Genomic DNA, 15,651 nt, shown 5'->3' with positions numbered 1-15,651 from the left:
TCCCATAGGGACCAATGTTAAAAATGAGATTGGACCCGATTTTAGTGTTCAATGCCTCAATGCCCGCGATTTTTACATAGGAAACAATGTTAAATGGGCCACAGAGCCCTAATAATCACCGTGAACTCTGAAATGGCCCCCACAATTGTTAACGCCACCCCACGATCAATGTGAACCCGAAGCGTGGCGAGCGCAGCGAGCCCGCGCGGGGCGGCGGTACGCGTCCTCCGACCTTTTCATGCCCTACTATCCACGTTGGCGTGGAGTTGAGAATAGAATAGTGTGGCGAGCGCAGCGAGCCACCGAGGCCCGAAGCGTGGCGAGCGCAGCGAGCCCCGCGAGGGGACGCGGATACCTTCACAGTTATACGCGTCCCCTCGCGGGCTTCACAGGTTCCGTGGCGAAAAGCGGACACCTGTGAAGCCCGCGAGGGGACGCGTTTACCTACTATCCACGTCGGCGTGGAGTTGAGAATAGAATAGTGTGGCGAGCGCAGCGAGCCACCGAGGCCCGAAGCGTGGCGAGCACAGCGAGCCCCGCGAGGGGACGCGGATACCTTCACAGGTAAACGCGTCCCCTCGCGGGCTTCACAGGTGTCCGCTTTTCGCCACGGACACCTGTGAAGCCCGCGAGGGGACGCGTATAACTGTGAAGGTATCCGCGTCCCCTCGCGGGGCTCGCCACGCTTCGGGCCTCGGTGGCTCGCTACGCTCGCCACACTATTCTATTCTCAACTCCACGCCGACGTGGATAGTAGGGCATGAAAAGGTCGGAGGACGCGTACCGCCGCCCCTCGCGGGCTCGCTGCGCTCGCCACGCTTCGGGTTCACGTTGATCGTGGGGTGGCGTTAACAATTGTGGGGGCCATTTCAGAGTTCATGGTGACTATTAGGGCTCTGTGGCCCATTTAACATTGATTCCTATGGCCAAATCGCGGGCATTGAGGCATTTAACATTAAAATCGCGGTCAATCACCGTTTTTAACATTGATCCCTATGGGAAAATCGCGGTCATCGTGGGCACCCGTTTTTAATGTACCCGCGATTTACCCGCGATGCCCGCGATTTTTTACCCCCGACGCCCGCGATCCCAATCGCGGGCGCCCTTCTAGGTAAAGAGTACCTCCGCCTCTCCTACTGCTCAGGGGGAACCACTATGACCTGACGGAGAATAAGAGACGGTGGTATAGTTACAGGACTGGGTGCACCAGTCTTCTCTTACTGCTCAGGGGGAACCACTATGACCTGCCGGAGAATAAGAGACGGTGGTATAGTTACAGGACTGGGTGCACCCGTCTTCTCTTACTGCTCAGGGGGAACCACTATGACCTGCCGGAGAATAAGAGACGGTGGTATAGTTACAGGACTGGGTACATCCGCCTCTCCTACTGCTCAGGGGGAACCACTATAACCTGCCGGAGAATAAGAGACGGTGGTATAGTTACAGGACCGGGTGCACCTATCTTCTCTTACTGCTCAGGGGGAACCACTATGACCTGCCGGAGAATAAGAGACGGTGGTATAGTTACAGGACCGGGTACACCTATCTTCTCTTACTGCTCAGGGGGAACCACTATGACCTGCAGGAGAATAAGAGACAGTGGTATAGTTACAGGACTGGGTGCACCCGTCTTCTCTTACTGCTCAGGGGGAACCACTATGACCTGCCGGAGAATAAGAGACGGTGGTATAGTTACAGGACCGGGTACACCTATCTTCTCTTACTGCTCAGGGGGAACCACTATGACCTGCCGGAGAATAAGAGACGGTGGTATAGTTACAGGACTGGGTGCACCCGTCTTCTCTTACTGCTCAGGGGGAACCACTATGACCTGCCGGAGAATAAGAGACGGTGGTATAGTTACAGGACTGGGTGCACCCGTCTTCTCTTACTGCTCAGGGGGAACCACTATGACCTGCCGGAGAATAAGAGACGGTGGTATAGTTACAGGACTGGGTGCACCCGTCTTCTCTTACTGCTCAGGGGGAACCACTATGACCTGCCGGAGAATAAGAGACGGTGGTATAGTTACAGGACTGGGTACATCCGCCTCTCCTACTGCTCAGGGGGAAACACTATAACCTGCCGGAGAATAAGAGACGGTGGTATAGTTACAGGACCGGGTGCACCTATCTTCTCTTACTGCTCAGGGGGAACCACTATGACCTGCCGGAGAATAAGAGACGGTGGTATAGTTACAGGACCGGGTACACCTATCTTCTCTTACTGCTCAGGGGGAACCACTATGACCTGCGGGAGAATAAGAGATAGTGGTATAGTTACAGGACTGGGTGCACCCGTCTTCTCTTACTGCTCAGGGGGAACCACTATGACCTGCCGGAGAATAAGAGACGGTGGTATAGTTACAGGACCGGGTACACCTATCTTCTCTTACTGCTCAGGGGGAACCACTATGACCTGCCGGAGAATAAGAGACGGTGGTATAGTTACAGGACTGGGTGCACCCGTCTTCTCTTACTGCTCAGGGGGAACCACTATGACCTGCCGGAGAATAAGAGACGGTGGTATAGTTACAGGACTGGGTGCACCCGTCTTCTCTTACTGCTCAGGGGGAACCACTATGACCTGCCAGAGAATAAGAGACGGTGGTATAGTTACAGGACTGGGTGCACCCGTCTTCTCTTACTGCTCAGGGGGAACCACTATGACCTGCCGGAGAATAAGAGACGGTGGTATAGTTACAGGACTGGGTACATCCGCCTCTTCTACTGCTCAGGGGGAACCACTATAACCTGCCGGAGAATAAGAGACGGTGGTATAGTTACAGGACCGGGTGCACCTATCTTCTCTTACTGCTCAGGGGGAACCACTATGACCTGCCGGAGAATAAGAGACGGTGGTATAGTTACAGGACCGGGTACACCTATCTTCTCTTACTGCTCAGGGGGAACCACTATGACCTGCGGGAGAATAAGAGATGGTGGTATAGTTACAGGACTGGGTGCACCCGTCTTCTCTTACTGCTCAGGGGGAACCACTATGACCTGCCGGAGAATAAGAGACGGTGGTATAGTTACAGGACCGGGTACACCTATCTTCTCTTACTGCTCAGGGGGAACCACTATGACCTGCCGGAGAATAAGAGACGGTGGTATAGTTACAGGACTGGGTGCACCCGTCTTCTCTTACTGCTCAGGGGGAACCACTATGACCTGCCGGAGAATAAGAGACGGTGGTATAGTTACAGGACTGGGTGCACCCGTCTTCTCTTACTGCTCAGGGGGAACCACTATGACCTGCCGGAGAATAAGAGACGGTGGTATAGTTACAGGACTGGGTACATCCGCCTCTCCTACTGCTCAGGGGGAACCACTATAACCTGCCGGAGAATAAGAGACGGTGGTATAGTTACAGGACCGGGTGCACCTATTTTCTCTTACTGCTCAGGGGGAACCACTATGACCTGCCGGAGAATAAGAGACGGTGGTATAGTTACAGGACTGGGTGCACCCGTCTTCTCTTACTGCTCAGGGGGAACCACTATGACCTGCCGGAGAATAAGAGACGGTGGTATAGTTACAGGACTGGGTGCACCCGCCTCTCCTACTGCTCAGGGGGAACCACTATGACCTGCCGGTGAATAAGAGCCGGTGATATAGTTACAGGACTGGGTGCACCCGTCTTCTCCTACTGCTCAGGGGGAACCACTATGACCTGCCGGAGAATAAGAGTCGGTGGTATAGTTACAGGACTGGGTGCACCCGTCTTCTCTTATTGCTCAGGGGAACCACTATGACCTGCCGGAGAATAAGAGACGGTGGTATAGTTACAGGACTGGGTGCACCCGTCTTCTCTTACTGCTCAGGGGGAACCACTATGACCTGCCGGAGAATAAGAGACGGTGGTATAGTTACAGGACTGGGTGCACCCGTCTTCTCCTACTGCTCAGGGGGAAACACTATGACCTGCCGGAGAATAAGAGACGGTGGTATAGTTACAGGACTGGGTGCACCCGTCTTCACTTACTGCTCAGGGGGAACCACTATGACCTGCCGGAGAATAAGAGACGGTGGTATAGTTACAGGACTGGGTGCACCCGTCTTCTCTTACTGCTCAGGGGGAACCACTATGACCTGCCGGTGAATAAGAGCCGGTGATATAGTTACAGGACTGGGTGCACCCGTCTTCTCCTACTGCTCAGGGGGAACCACTATGACCTGCCGGAGAATAAAAGTCGGTGGTATAGTTACAGGACTGGGTGCACCCGTCTTCTCCTACTGCTCAGGGGGAACCACTATGACCTGCCGGAGAATAATAGACGGTGGTATAGTTCCAGGACTGGGTACATCCGCCTCTGTACTCTTTACCTAGAAGGGCGCCCATCGCGACCATCGAATGCACTAAAAATCGGGTGCGACGCGATGCCCGCGATTTCCCATAGGGACCAATGTTAAAAATGAGATTGGACCCGATTTTAGTGTTCAATGCCCGCGATTTTCACATAGGAAACAATGTTAAATGGGCCACAGAGCCCTAATAGTCACCGTGAACTCTGAAATGGCCCCCACAATTGTTAACGCCACCCCACGATCAATGTGAACCCGAAGCGTGGCGAGCGCAGCGAGCCCGCGCGGGGCGGCGGTACGCGTCCTCCGACCTTTTCATGCCCTACTATCCACGTTGGCGTGGAGTTGAGAATAGAATAGTGTGGCGAGCGCAGCGAGCCACCGAGGCCCGAAGCGTGGCGAGCGCAGCGAGCCCCGCGAGGGGACGCGGATACCTTCACAGTTATACGCGTCCCCTCGCGGGCTTCACAGGTTCCGTGGCGAAAAGCGGACACCTGTGAAGCCCGCGAGGGGACGCGTTTACCTACTATCCACGTCGGCGTGGAGTTGAGAATAGAATAGTGTGGCGAGCGCAGCGAGCCACCGAGGCCCGAAGCGTGGCGAGCGCAGCGAGCCCCGCGGATACCTTCACAGGTTAACGCGTCCCCTCGCGGGCTTCACAGGTGTCCGCTTTTCGCCACGGACACCTGTGAAGCCCGCGAGGGGACGCGTATAACTGTGAAGGTATCCGCGTCCCCTCGCGGGGCTCGCCACGCTTCGGGCCTCGGTGGCTCGCTACGCTCGCCACACTATTCTATTCTCAACTCCACGCCGACGTGGATAGTAGGGCATGAAAAGGTCGGAGGACGCGTACCGCCGCCCCTCGCGGGCTCGCTGCGCTCGCCACGCTTCGGGTTCACGTTGATCGTGGGGTGGCGTTAACAATTGTGGGGGCCATTTCAGAGTTCATGGTGACTATTAGGGCTCTGTGGCCCATTTAACATTGATTCCTATGGCCAAATCGCGGGCATTGAGGCATTTAACATTAAAATCGCGGTCAATCACCGTTTTTAACATTGATCCCTATGGGAAAATCGCGGTCATCGCGGGCACCCGTTTTTAATGTACCCGCGATTTACCCGCGATGCCCGCGATTTTTTACCCCCGACGCCCGCGATTCCAATCGCGGGCGCCCTTCTAGGTAAAGAGTACCTCCGCCTCTCCTACTGCTCAGGGGGAACCACTATGACCTGACGGAGAATAAGAGACGGTGGTATAGTTACAGGACTGGGTGCACCCGTCTTCTCTTACTGCTCAGGGGGAACCACTATGACCTGCCGGAGAATAAGAGACGGTGGTATAGTTACAGGACTGGGTACATCCGCCTCTCCTACTGCTCAGGGGGAACCACTATAACCTGCCGGAGAATAAGAGACGGTGGTATAGTTACAGGACCGGGTGCACCTATCTTCTCTTACTGCTCAGGGGGAACCACTATGACCTGCCGGAGAATAAGAGACGGTGGTATAGTTACAGGACCGGGTACACCTATCTTCTCTTACTGCTCAGGGGGAACCACTATGACCTGCAGGAGAATAAGAGACAGTGGTATAGTTACAGGACTGGGTGCACCCGTCTTCTCTTACTGCTCAGGGGGAACCACTATGACCTGCCGGAGAATAAAAGACGGTGGTATAGTTACAGGACTGGGTGCACCCGTCTTCTCTTACTGCTCAGGGGGAACCACTATGACCTGCCGGAGAATAAGAGACGGTGGTATAGTTACAGGACCGGGTGCACCTATCTTCTCTTACTGCTCAGGGGGAACCACTATGACCTGCCGGAGAATAAGAGACGGTGGTATAGTTACAGGACTGGGTGCACCCGTCTTCTCTTACTGCTCAGGGGGAACCACTATGACCTGCCGGAGAATAAGAGACGGTGGTATAGTTACAGGACTGGGTGCACCCGTCTTCTCTTACTGCTCAGGGGGAACCACTATGACCTGCCGGAGAATAAGAGACGGTGGTATAGTTACAGGACTGGGTGCACCCGTCTTCTCTTACTGCTCAGGGGGAACCACTATGACCTGCCGGAGAATAAGAGACGGTGGTATAGTTACAGGACTGGGTACATCCGCCTCTCCTACTGCTCAGGGGGAACCACTATAACCTGCCGGAGAATAAGAGACGGTGGTATAGTTACAGGACCGGGTGCACCTATCTTCTCTTACTGCTCAGGGGGAACCACTATGACCTGCGGGAGAATAAGAGACGGTGGTATAGTTACAGGACTGGGTGCACCCGCCTCTCCTACTGCTCAAGGGGAACCACTATGACCTGCCGGAGAATAAGAGACGGTGGTATAGTTATAGGACTGTGTGCACCCGTCTTCTCTTACTGCTCAGGGGGAACCATTATAACCTGCCGGAGAATAAGAGACGGTGGTATAGTTACAGGACCGGGTACACCCGTCTTCTCTTACTGCTCAGGGGGAACCAGTATGACCTGCCGGAGAATAAGAGACGGTGGTATAGTTACAGGACTGGGTGCACCCGTCGTCTCCTACTGCTCAGGGGGAACCACTATGACCTGCCGGAGAATAAGAGACGGTGGTATAGTTACAGGACTGGGTGCACCCGTCTTCTCTTACTGCTCAGGGGGAACCACTGTAACCTGCCGGAGAATAAGAGACGGTGGTATAGTTACAGGACTGGGTGCACCCGTCTTCTCTTATTGCTCAGGGGAACCACTATAACCTGCCGGAGAATAAGAGACGGTGGTATAGTTACAGGACTGGGTGCACCCGTCTTCTCTTACTGCTCAGGGGGAACCACTATGACCTGCCGGAGAATAAGAGACGGTGGTATAGTTACAGGACTGGGTGCACCCGTCTTCTCCTACTGCTCAGGGGGAACCACTATGACCTGCCGGAGAATAAGAGACGGTGGTATAGTTACAGGACTGGGTGCACCCGTCTTCTCCTACTGCTCAGGGGGAACCACTATAACCTGCCAGAGAATAAGAGACGGTGGTATAGTTACAGGACTGGGTGCACCCGTCTTCTCTTACTGCTCAGGGGGAACCACTATGACCTGCCGGAGAATAAGAGATGGTGGTATAGTTACAGGACTGGGTGCACCCGTCTTCTCTTACTGCTCAGGGGGAACCACTATGACCTGCCGGTGAATAAGAGCCGGTGATATAGTTACAGGACTGGGTGCACCCGTCTTCTCTTACTGCTCAGGGGGAACCACTATGACCTGCCGGAGAATAAGAGACGGTGGTATAGTTACAGGACTGGGTACACCCGTCTTCTCTTACTGCTCAGGGGGAACCACTATGACCTGCCGGAGAATAAGAGACGGAGGTATAGTTACAGGACTGGGTACATCCGCCTCTCCTACTGCTCAGGGGGAACCACTTTAACCTGCCGGAGAATAAGAGACGGAGGTATAGTTACAGGACTGGGTACATCCGCCTCTCCTACTGCTCAGGGGGAACCACTATAACCTGCCAGAGAATAAGAGACTGTGGTATAGTTATAGGACTGGGTGCACCCGTCTTCTCCTACTGCTCAGGGGGAACCACTATGACCTGCCGGAGAATAAGAGACGGTGGTATAGTTATAGGACTAGGTGCACCCGTCTTCTCCTACTGCTCAGGGGGAACCACTATGACCTGCCGGAGAATAAGAGATGGTGGTATAGTTACAGGACTGGGTGCACCCGTCTTCTCCTACTGCTCAGGGGGAACCACTATGACCTGCCGGAGAATAAGAGATGGTGGTATAGTTACAGGACTGGGTGCACCCGTCTTCTCCTACTGCTCAGGGAAAAACACTCTGGCACAAAGAGAACGGGGCAAAACCCAGACTATTCTGGCATTAATGAGAGCTTTAAAAACAACCAGTTGGGAGCTCTCACCCTTTCCAGCTGTGAGGACCCATTTGTTCTGTGTAATACAATGAGCCTCACCCTAAAGCAGGGACATACACATGTTCGCCCCAATCGTGGGCTGCTGGTAACTGGATGATGCCAGCGCTATTTGTGGGCATTACGTGGGAATTCGGACTACACCCAGCACAAAGCAAATGGATGCAGACAATGATGATGACTCATGTCCAAAATAAAGGAAAGCTGATTTAGCGTCTCGTACACCACGCTCTCCCATTCTTATTCCTGTGTGTACTGTCCTTATTAGCCACAGTGTTACACAACAGCAGCCCCCACATAGCGTTACTGATCAGTAACAGCCCCCCACATAGCGTTACTGATCAGTTATAGCCCCCACATAGCGTTACTGATCAGTAATAGCCCCCACATAGCGTTACTGATCAGTTATAGCCCCCACATAGCGTTACTGATCAGTAATAGCCCCCCCATAGCGTTACTGATCAGTAATAGCCCCTACATAGCGTTACTGATCAGTAATAGCCCCCCACATAGCGTTACTGATCAGTAATAGCCCCCCACATAGCTTTACTGATCAGTAATAGCCCCCCACATAGCTTTACTGATCAGTAATAGCCCCCACATAGCGTTACTGATCAGTAATAGCCCCCACATAGCGTTACTGATCAGTAATAGCCCCCACATAGCGTTACTGATCAGTAATAGCCCCCACATAGCGTTACTGATCAGTAATTACATTACATCACAGTATTCTCCTTCACTTATTAGCATCGGTACTGACCTTGCTCAGCGCCTGCGCAGTACTCTCCTCTGTTAGGTTAAGCTTGGTCTTTATTATGGTACAATGTTACATTATGGTACTCTCTGCTGTGGAGTACTGCCATTACTGAGTTACTATGTTTCACCACTGAAGTCCCCCCCCCCCCCTCCCCTTCACAATGTGTACCTTTAACACTCCACACGGATGGCACTGAAGGCGCGTGGGGCGATGGGTGGCACTGAAGGCGCGTGGGGCGGCGGGCGGCACTGAAGGCGCGTGGGGCGGCACTGAAGGCGCGTGGGGAGATGGGGAGGCCGGCAGCAGACTCCTCCGGAGGTTTGTCTCTCGCTATATTATCATCTTGGAGACTGATGCTTATTGTCACATTATTCCATCCCACAAGAGACCAGAGCGGACCTACCTGGACACAGGCCACATGTGGGGGGAGCACCAAGCCCATATTATCTCCATGGACCATGGTCATCACACCGATCGTCCGAGTGGTCAGACCCCAGGAGTTCTGGAAGGCATATTGTTTTTCACCAGGTTTTTTAGGATCCTCAAATACGATCTCAAACATCTTCGAAAAATTTTGGCCTAGATGATGCGATGTCGCTCCCTGAAAACAAGAGAAGTCCGTCATCCGCAGATAGGTCTGTAATGTCCCTGCTGGGCCCTCGCTCATACACTTACACGCTGCCCTGGCTTGTACCATGGGGGAGATCAGACATACTAGTCACTGACTGGTTATGGCCCTAGCCTATCAGCAGCCAGTATTCATAGCACCTGACCACATGTCATGGCATAACAGCGCACACTCCAGCGACAAGCCGTCATACAATCACATTGCGACCGTGCTATAATGAGCTGTAGTGGGACACATCTGATGCACAAGGTCCCGGGCAAGGGACTACGTGACAACAATTTATGTCACCGGTTTTACCTCCGTCACATGACAGTAAAGGCTGTGGAACGACGGTGTATTCTAGAATGCTGATCTAGCACATGTAAATCACTGCCCAGTGTATATAGAGGGTATAACAGCAGCTCGCTGGTATCCGCTGGGTCTAGCGTGATCGTATCATAAAGCCGGATTACACTCATTCTACTAAACAGAGATTGTTGCACCAGTGTCCTGGGTGACTAGGCAGAGGGCACAGATACGGCCCATCCTGGCAGTAACCAGCAGACAACCTCCACAGGTCACAGCACAGCGAGGAGCGCGATGGTCGGCAGCACATAATCACTGGGACGCATTCTCACAAGCCGACCAATCACGCTGCACCTTCCTTATATTCCATAAAGTCTGCGCTGACCTGTATGGCTCTGCCGCTGGCAGATATAAAGGCTTCCACAGTGGTCGTATAATCACCGCCGGCAAACTTCTCTTTCTCAGTCTTTCTTCCTTTTACTACAGGAATCGCCAGGAGCTCCTCATAGACACTGGCATAGAAACCCAGGATCTGCAGGACCTGTAATGGTACACAGAACATGTCAGAGATAATGGGAAAACATTTCCACTACTGAGAGTACAACATCTCCCCTAAGTAACCAACAGACATTCCTTCGGACAATGTGGTGTATGCTGTTGTCAATATAATTAATAAATCTACAGGAAAACATGGACATCCAAAAGGTAGACATCAAACATTGTCAACACTTTTTTGGATGGACACGTTTCAGGCGCTCAGCCAGGTCACTCACCAACCGTAATCCACGTGGAAAGTAAATTAAAAAGTTGCACATATATAATAGAATGTGCGTCGACCATGGTCATGTTGACCACTGGAATATGTCAACCTTTTGATCCGGTTGACTGTTTAGATCTGTCTGAGTTTTCCAGGTGTGCGGGAGGGTGACACTGATTGGGGGGGGGGGGGGGGGGGACGACTCAGCAAATGGTGTCTGTGCTTCTATCAGATAATCACTCAGTCATCAGACAGCGGCACCCGGCGGAGGGGCCACCAAATCTATGTCCTACAAGGAAGATCCATCACCTCATTCCGTCTCCTAAACAGCAGCGACACACCTTGGTTATCACACGCTGCCCCCTCCCCGCAGCACACTGTCAGCTGACGCAGGAATGACCCCCTACAATAGCGGAGTATTTATTAGTAGCAGAGTAACCTCCAGTAATCACCTACCAGGAGACGCTGCGCTTATTTATATCCCAATATAATGTAAGGGCCAGAATGTTGAAGCAAGGTATGTATTGCCTGTAAATCTCTCTTCGACGATGTCAGGGGCCACAGGCTAACGCTGGGTAGTTGGAGTGGGAAAAGAAGCTTCCAGCACACAAGAGGTTAAACTCCACTATCCCGCCTCCAGGCCAGGTAGCTGTTTTTTTAACAAGCTAAGGCAGGAGACAAGAGAAGGAAGAGAAGCACCGCACAGAAACACAATCTGAACACAGTCTAGTTCACACAACAGAGGAAATAGGCAACTAGAACAGTAACAGAACTAAGCAAGTGTGGCAGGGAGGGATCCCTGTGGGCCCCGATGTCCTTGAAGTAAGAGATTTAACAGGCATAAATTTCCTTTTATTCTTTGGGACAGGTCAGGGGCCACAGGGCTAATTCTTGGGTGCCCTGAAGCAGCCACCTAAGGGTGGGGAGGTGCCTGTGCCGCAGCAAGTACACACTGGACAAAAGCCGAGTCCTGGGAGGCAAACGTCTCGAATGCATAAAAGTGCAGAAGGTATTTTCAGATGGTGGTGCAACAGGGTGGGCTGTTATACCACCCTTAACAGCCCAAGACGCACCCACAGACCTAGTGGAATGAGCCCCGACCACTGCAGGAACCAGAAGGGAGGCGTCCAAGCACGCTGCCGTGATGATAGAGTGAATCCAGTGAATCCTTAGTAGCAGTAACCTCTCTTCTGAAACCCATAGAGCACAAAAGAAAGAGTATGATTTCCATAGATGCATAATGCATGGACCACATCCAAAGAGGACTGCGCTGGAGAAGCATCTGGCCCCCGAAAAGCAAAGACCACAATCTCCTACTTAACATGAAACCTAGAAACCACCTTAGGGAAGTGAGAAAAAACGGTTCTATGGACCGCCCGATCCAAATGGAAAATCAGAAATGGGGACCCACAGGACAGAGCTGATCGGTCAGACACCCTCCTGGCCAAAGCAATCGCCAAAAGAAAAACAGTATCCCAGGTCAGCCAACAAAGGTCCACTGACAATAAGGGCTCAAACGGTGGGGCCTGAAGAGCAGCGAGTACCAGGGAAAGGTCCCACGTGCAACCGGGGGAACAAAGGGAGGCTGGATATGTACGATGCCCTGCATGAATGTGAGGACATCCGGTAACAACGCCAACTTCCTGCGGAACAAGATGTACAAAGCCGATACCTGTACTTCAAAAGAAGACCAACACAATCCAGGCCTCCTGGCCCCTTTGTAAGAAGGACAGAATCCTGACCAAGCGGGAAGTCCTGGGATTGAAGTGGTGAGCACGACACCAGGAAAAGTAAGCGCGCCAGATGTGATGGAGGCAGAGAGTGATGGGAGGAGTCTAAAATAACAATTCAACAGATTTGTCGGACCCCATGCTGAGAAGGTCAGGACCCACAGTGTGAGAACCGCTGTGTAAAGGAGCCCATACACACTCCGTCCTGCGCGTCCCTTTTGTACTATTAAAGTACACATCGTATCGCATGCATTGTGCATGCATTGTGATACGATGTAAAGCTAGTACAAAAAGTATGTGCAGCACATGCGTGTATGGGCTCCTTCAGAGCTATGTGTCAATATTTATAGTGGGCAGATAGGTCTAGTTCTGTGTTGGTGTTCACAGTATGCATTAACTTACATCCACTCGTGGTACATGGCTCCTTTGGCGTAGCTAGAAATTTTTTTCCCCCCTGCCGAAAAAAATTTCCGGATCCTCCCCCCCCCCCCACCCCCCCAACACGGGGGAGGCGATGGACTACGGGTGCCACTGGCTGAGCTGACAGGCGACCCAGGCAGCAGTGAGCGCTGAGCTGGTCCTGCTCCCGCCCTGTACATATCTAATGAGCGGGGACCCAGCACAGTGCATGTTAAATGAGCGGGCCCCCGCCACGTGCATATGTAATGAGCGGGACCCACTCATTACGTGTGCACAGGGTGGGCACTCGCTCATTCATTATGCACTGCACTGGGTCCCCGCTCATTAGATATGTACAGGGCGGGAGCAGGACCAGCTCAGCGCTCACTGCTGCCTGGGTCGCCGTCAGTTCAGCCAGCAGCGCCCACCACAGACCCTACTGGCGCCGCTCCCCCAAGCTGCCACGGGGTCCGCCACATATGTAGCTAGGCCACTGCATGGTTCCCTATATTGGGGTTATTCGCTTCCAGAGATGTCTATTCTATACAGCATATATAGGAAGTTTCATACGTTATTGACGACAACAGGATATTTCACAGGTAACATCGGTCCTGATGTACTGTTGACAATCGTTCCGTTTGGTACCTCCCAGGCCTCCTTTCCAAGACATCGGACTTCGGGAATAAAGCTAGAGTCTGCTTAGGGCCTTTGGAAATAGGGCCTGAGGATTTGGGCAGCTCAGCAGGTGCCCACTGTCCCCAGGGGAATGGCTGTGTGAGGAGAGCCGACGCCCCCTGCTAACAAATGGCCACCAGGGATTGGTCTCATGCAGCACTGGTAAAATGGCAGGGATCCAATGCACCCCACTACCAGCACTGCTATCCACACACTATTTCCCTGGTGGTCCAGCAAGAGCGGGTGGCGGACCAGCCGTCTGCTTGTTCGCACAGCCTGGCAGTCCCCAACGCTGGACTGCACAGCTGCTAATAGCCCCTCGCGTGCAGCTGCTAATAGCCCCCCCGACTAGCCGCTGTTAGTCTCCTAGTGTCTGTGGATGGCTGCAGTCACACACCGATGCATCGAGCCCAGGAGATGGAGCAGCAGCATTGCAGTCAGTGTAAACATAAGAATGAAGTAGTAAGGCGGCTTAGTGCAGCCCCTCTCTATGGTGCATGTTGGCTGCCAGCACCAAAAAAAACTAAATTGCCTGGCCTGGCGGCAGGGTAGAGGAGGGGAGGAGCCTGGCCTGGAGGCGGGGTAGAGGAGGGGAGGAGCCTGGCCTGGCGGCGGGGTAGAGGAGGGGGGGGATATGGGTTTTTAGAGTTCTGCACACATAGTTGGATTAATGCCCTTTTATTGATGGGCAGAGGTCCACTGTGTGTTTATCTGCACCAGTTGGGGTGCTATCCCAAACGTTTATGATCGGAGAAAGAAAGAAGAGAAAAGGTTTGTATTGGATGCACTCCTTACAATTGATCGAAATTTTTTTGGGTATATTCCTTTTTAGTTAAAAAGTGGGAGCTCCTTTTATCTTTATTGGTATATGATGGATAAGGAGACAGCCACGTGTAGCAAAATTGAGATGTTAAAAATTACACATTAACATACAAACATTGATGGTGTTTGAAAAGAAAAGGATTAGTGATTTAAAGATTTAAAATGTAGGTAGAGAGGACTGTAGAGTATTGGTGCTTAGGTGTATAACGGGGTATATTCCCCACCAGGGTGTATTTCTGACAGTATTCTAATATTACACTTATAATCTCCACCAATTTACACTTTAGGTACTGGCCTTTAATTGGCTTTCACTCTTGTAAATGGCTTCCTTTATGGGATAAACAGTATTAGTTGCAAGATACAGTGTCTGATATACAGTTATGGACAGTAGATGCAATGGCTTTGTCTATTTACATCACATTCGCACTGTGTCCAGAGGTTGAGATGAGAATACCTCTTATATAGTATCGCAAGAGATAAGAAATGGGACAGCAGTGTCCTCTACTGGACAAGTTAAATATGACTCTTCGTCTGTTTCATATATTGCTGCACCCAGCTGGTATTTTGGAGGTGGGTAGTGTGGGGTGTACCCTGATAGTTCCTAACTCAGGTATACCTTCTGCTGGTATACTCTCACAGTGTCCGTTATTCAGACAAGAAATACTAGATAATAAATACAGGGATATCTGGTGTGACCAGGGTGTATTACTGCCAGTGCTCTCACATTAGTGATCTCCACCAGTTTACACTCAGGGTAAATGCCTTTATTTGGCTTTAAATGGTGTAACTGGCTCCCTTTGTGGGATGCACAATATTTGTTACAGAAAACAGTGTTTGGTGTTCAGTTGTGGATATTCGGTACAGAGTTGTGTTTATTTACACCACATCGGCACTGTGCCCAGAATTTTAGACATACATATCTCTTGTATAATATCTCAAGAGGTCGAAAAAAATGTTGCAGCAGTATCCGCTGCCGGGTAAATTGAATGTGACACTGTCAATTTTATGTATTACTACACCCAACTGGTATATTTGCTGTGGGTTGTTTGGGGTATACCCTGCTGAATCAGAAAATCAGGTATGTACTCTACTGGTATATTTGCACAGTGTCAGTAATTTGGATAGAGATACCTGGTGTGACCAGGATATATTACTGGCAGTGCTCTGATATCACACTTATAATTTCCACTAGTTCACACCTAGGGTAATTGCCTTTATTCGGTTTTCACTAGTGTAAATGGCTCCCTTTCCGGGAAAACAGTATTGGATTGCAGGATAAAGTGTCTGATGTACAATTCAAGACACTAAAGACAACATTTGTGTCTATTTACACCATATTGGCACTGTGCCCAGGCATTGGAACAACAAAATCACTTGT

The 15,651-nt window shown here is 51.6% G+C and overlaps 1 protein-coding gene across 5 annotated transcripts in view; it reads right to left on the bottom strand.

Annotated features, from left to right (window-relative positions):
- EPRS1 (glutamyl-prolyl-tRNA synthetase 1) overlaps nt 1–15,651 on the bottom strand; it is a 260,057-nt gene that overhangs the window by 78,845 nt on the left and 165,561 nt on the right. For all 5 annotated transcript variants that reach the window (XM_083175138.1, XM_083175140.1, XM_083175139.1 and 2 more), the window contains 2 exons: nt 10,276–10,431; nt 9,381–9,578 (listed from right to left, as the gene is read on the bottom strand). In XM_083175138.1, coding sequence (XP_083031264.1) covers nt 9,381–9,578; nt 10,276–10,431 — 354 coding nt within the window. The remainder of the gene's footprint in view (nt 1–9,380; nt 9,579–10,275; nt 10,432–15,651) is intronic.

This window comes from Crinia signifera, chromosome 3 (genome assembly GCF_055691185.1).
Source record: "Crinia signifera chromosome 3, ASM5569118v1, whole genome shotgun sequence".
Lineage (NCBI taxonomy): Eukaryota > Metazoa > Chordata > Amphibia > Anura > Myobatrachidae > Crinia > Crinia signifera.
Note: the sequence above shows the minus strand (reverse complement) of the source record. Positions and strands in the feature narration are given on the sequence as shown.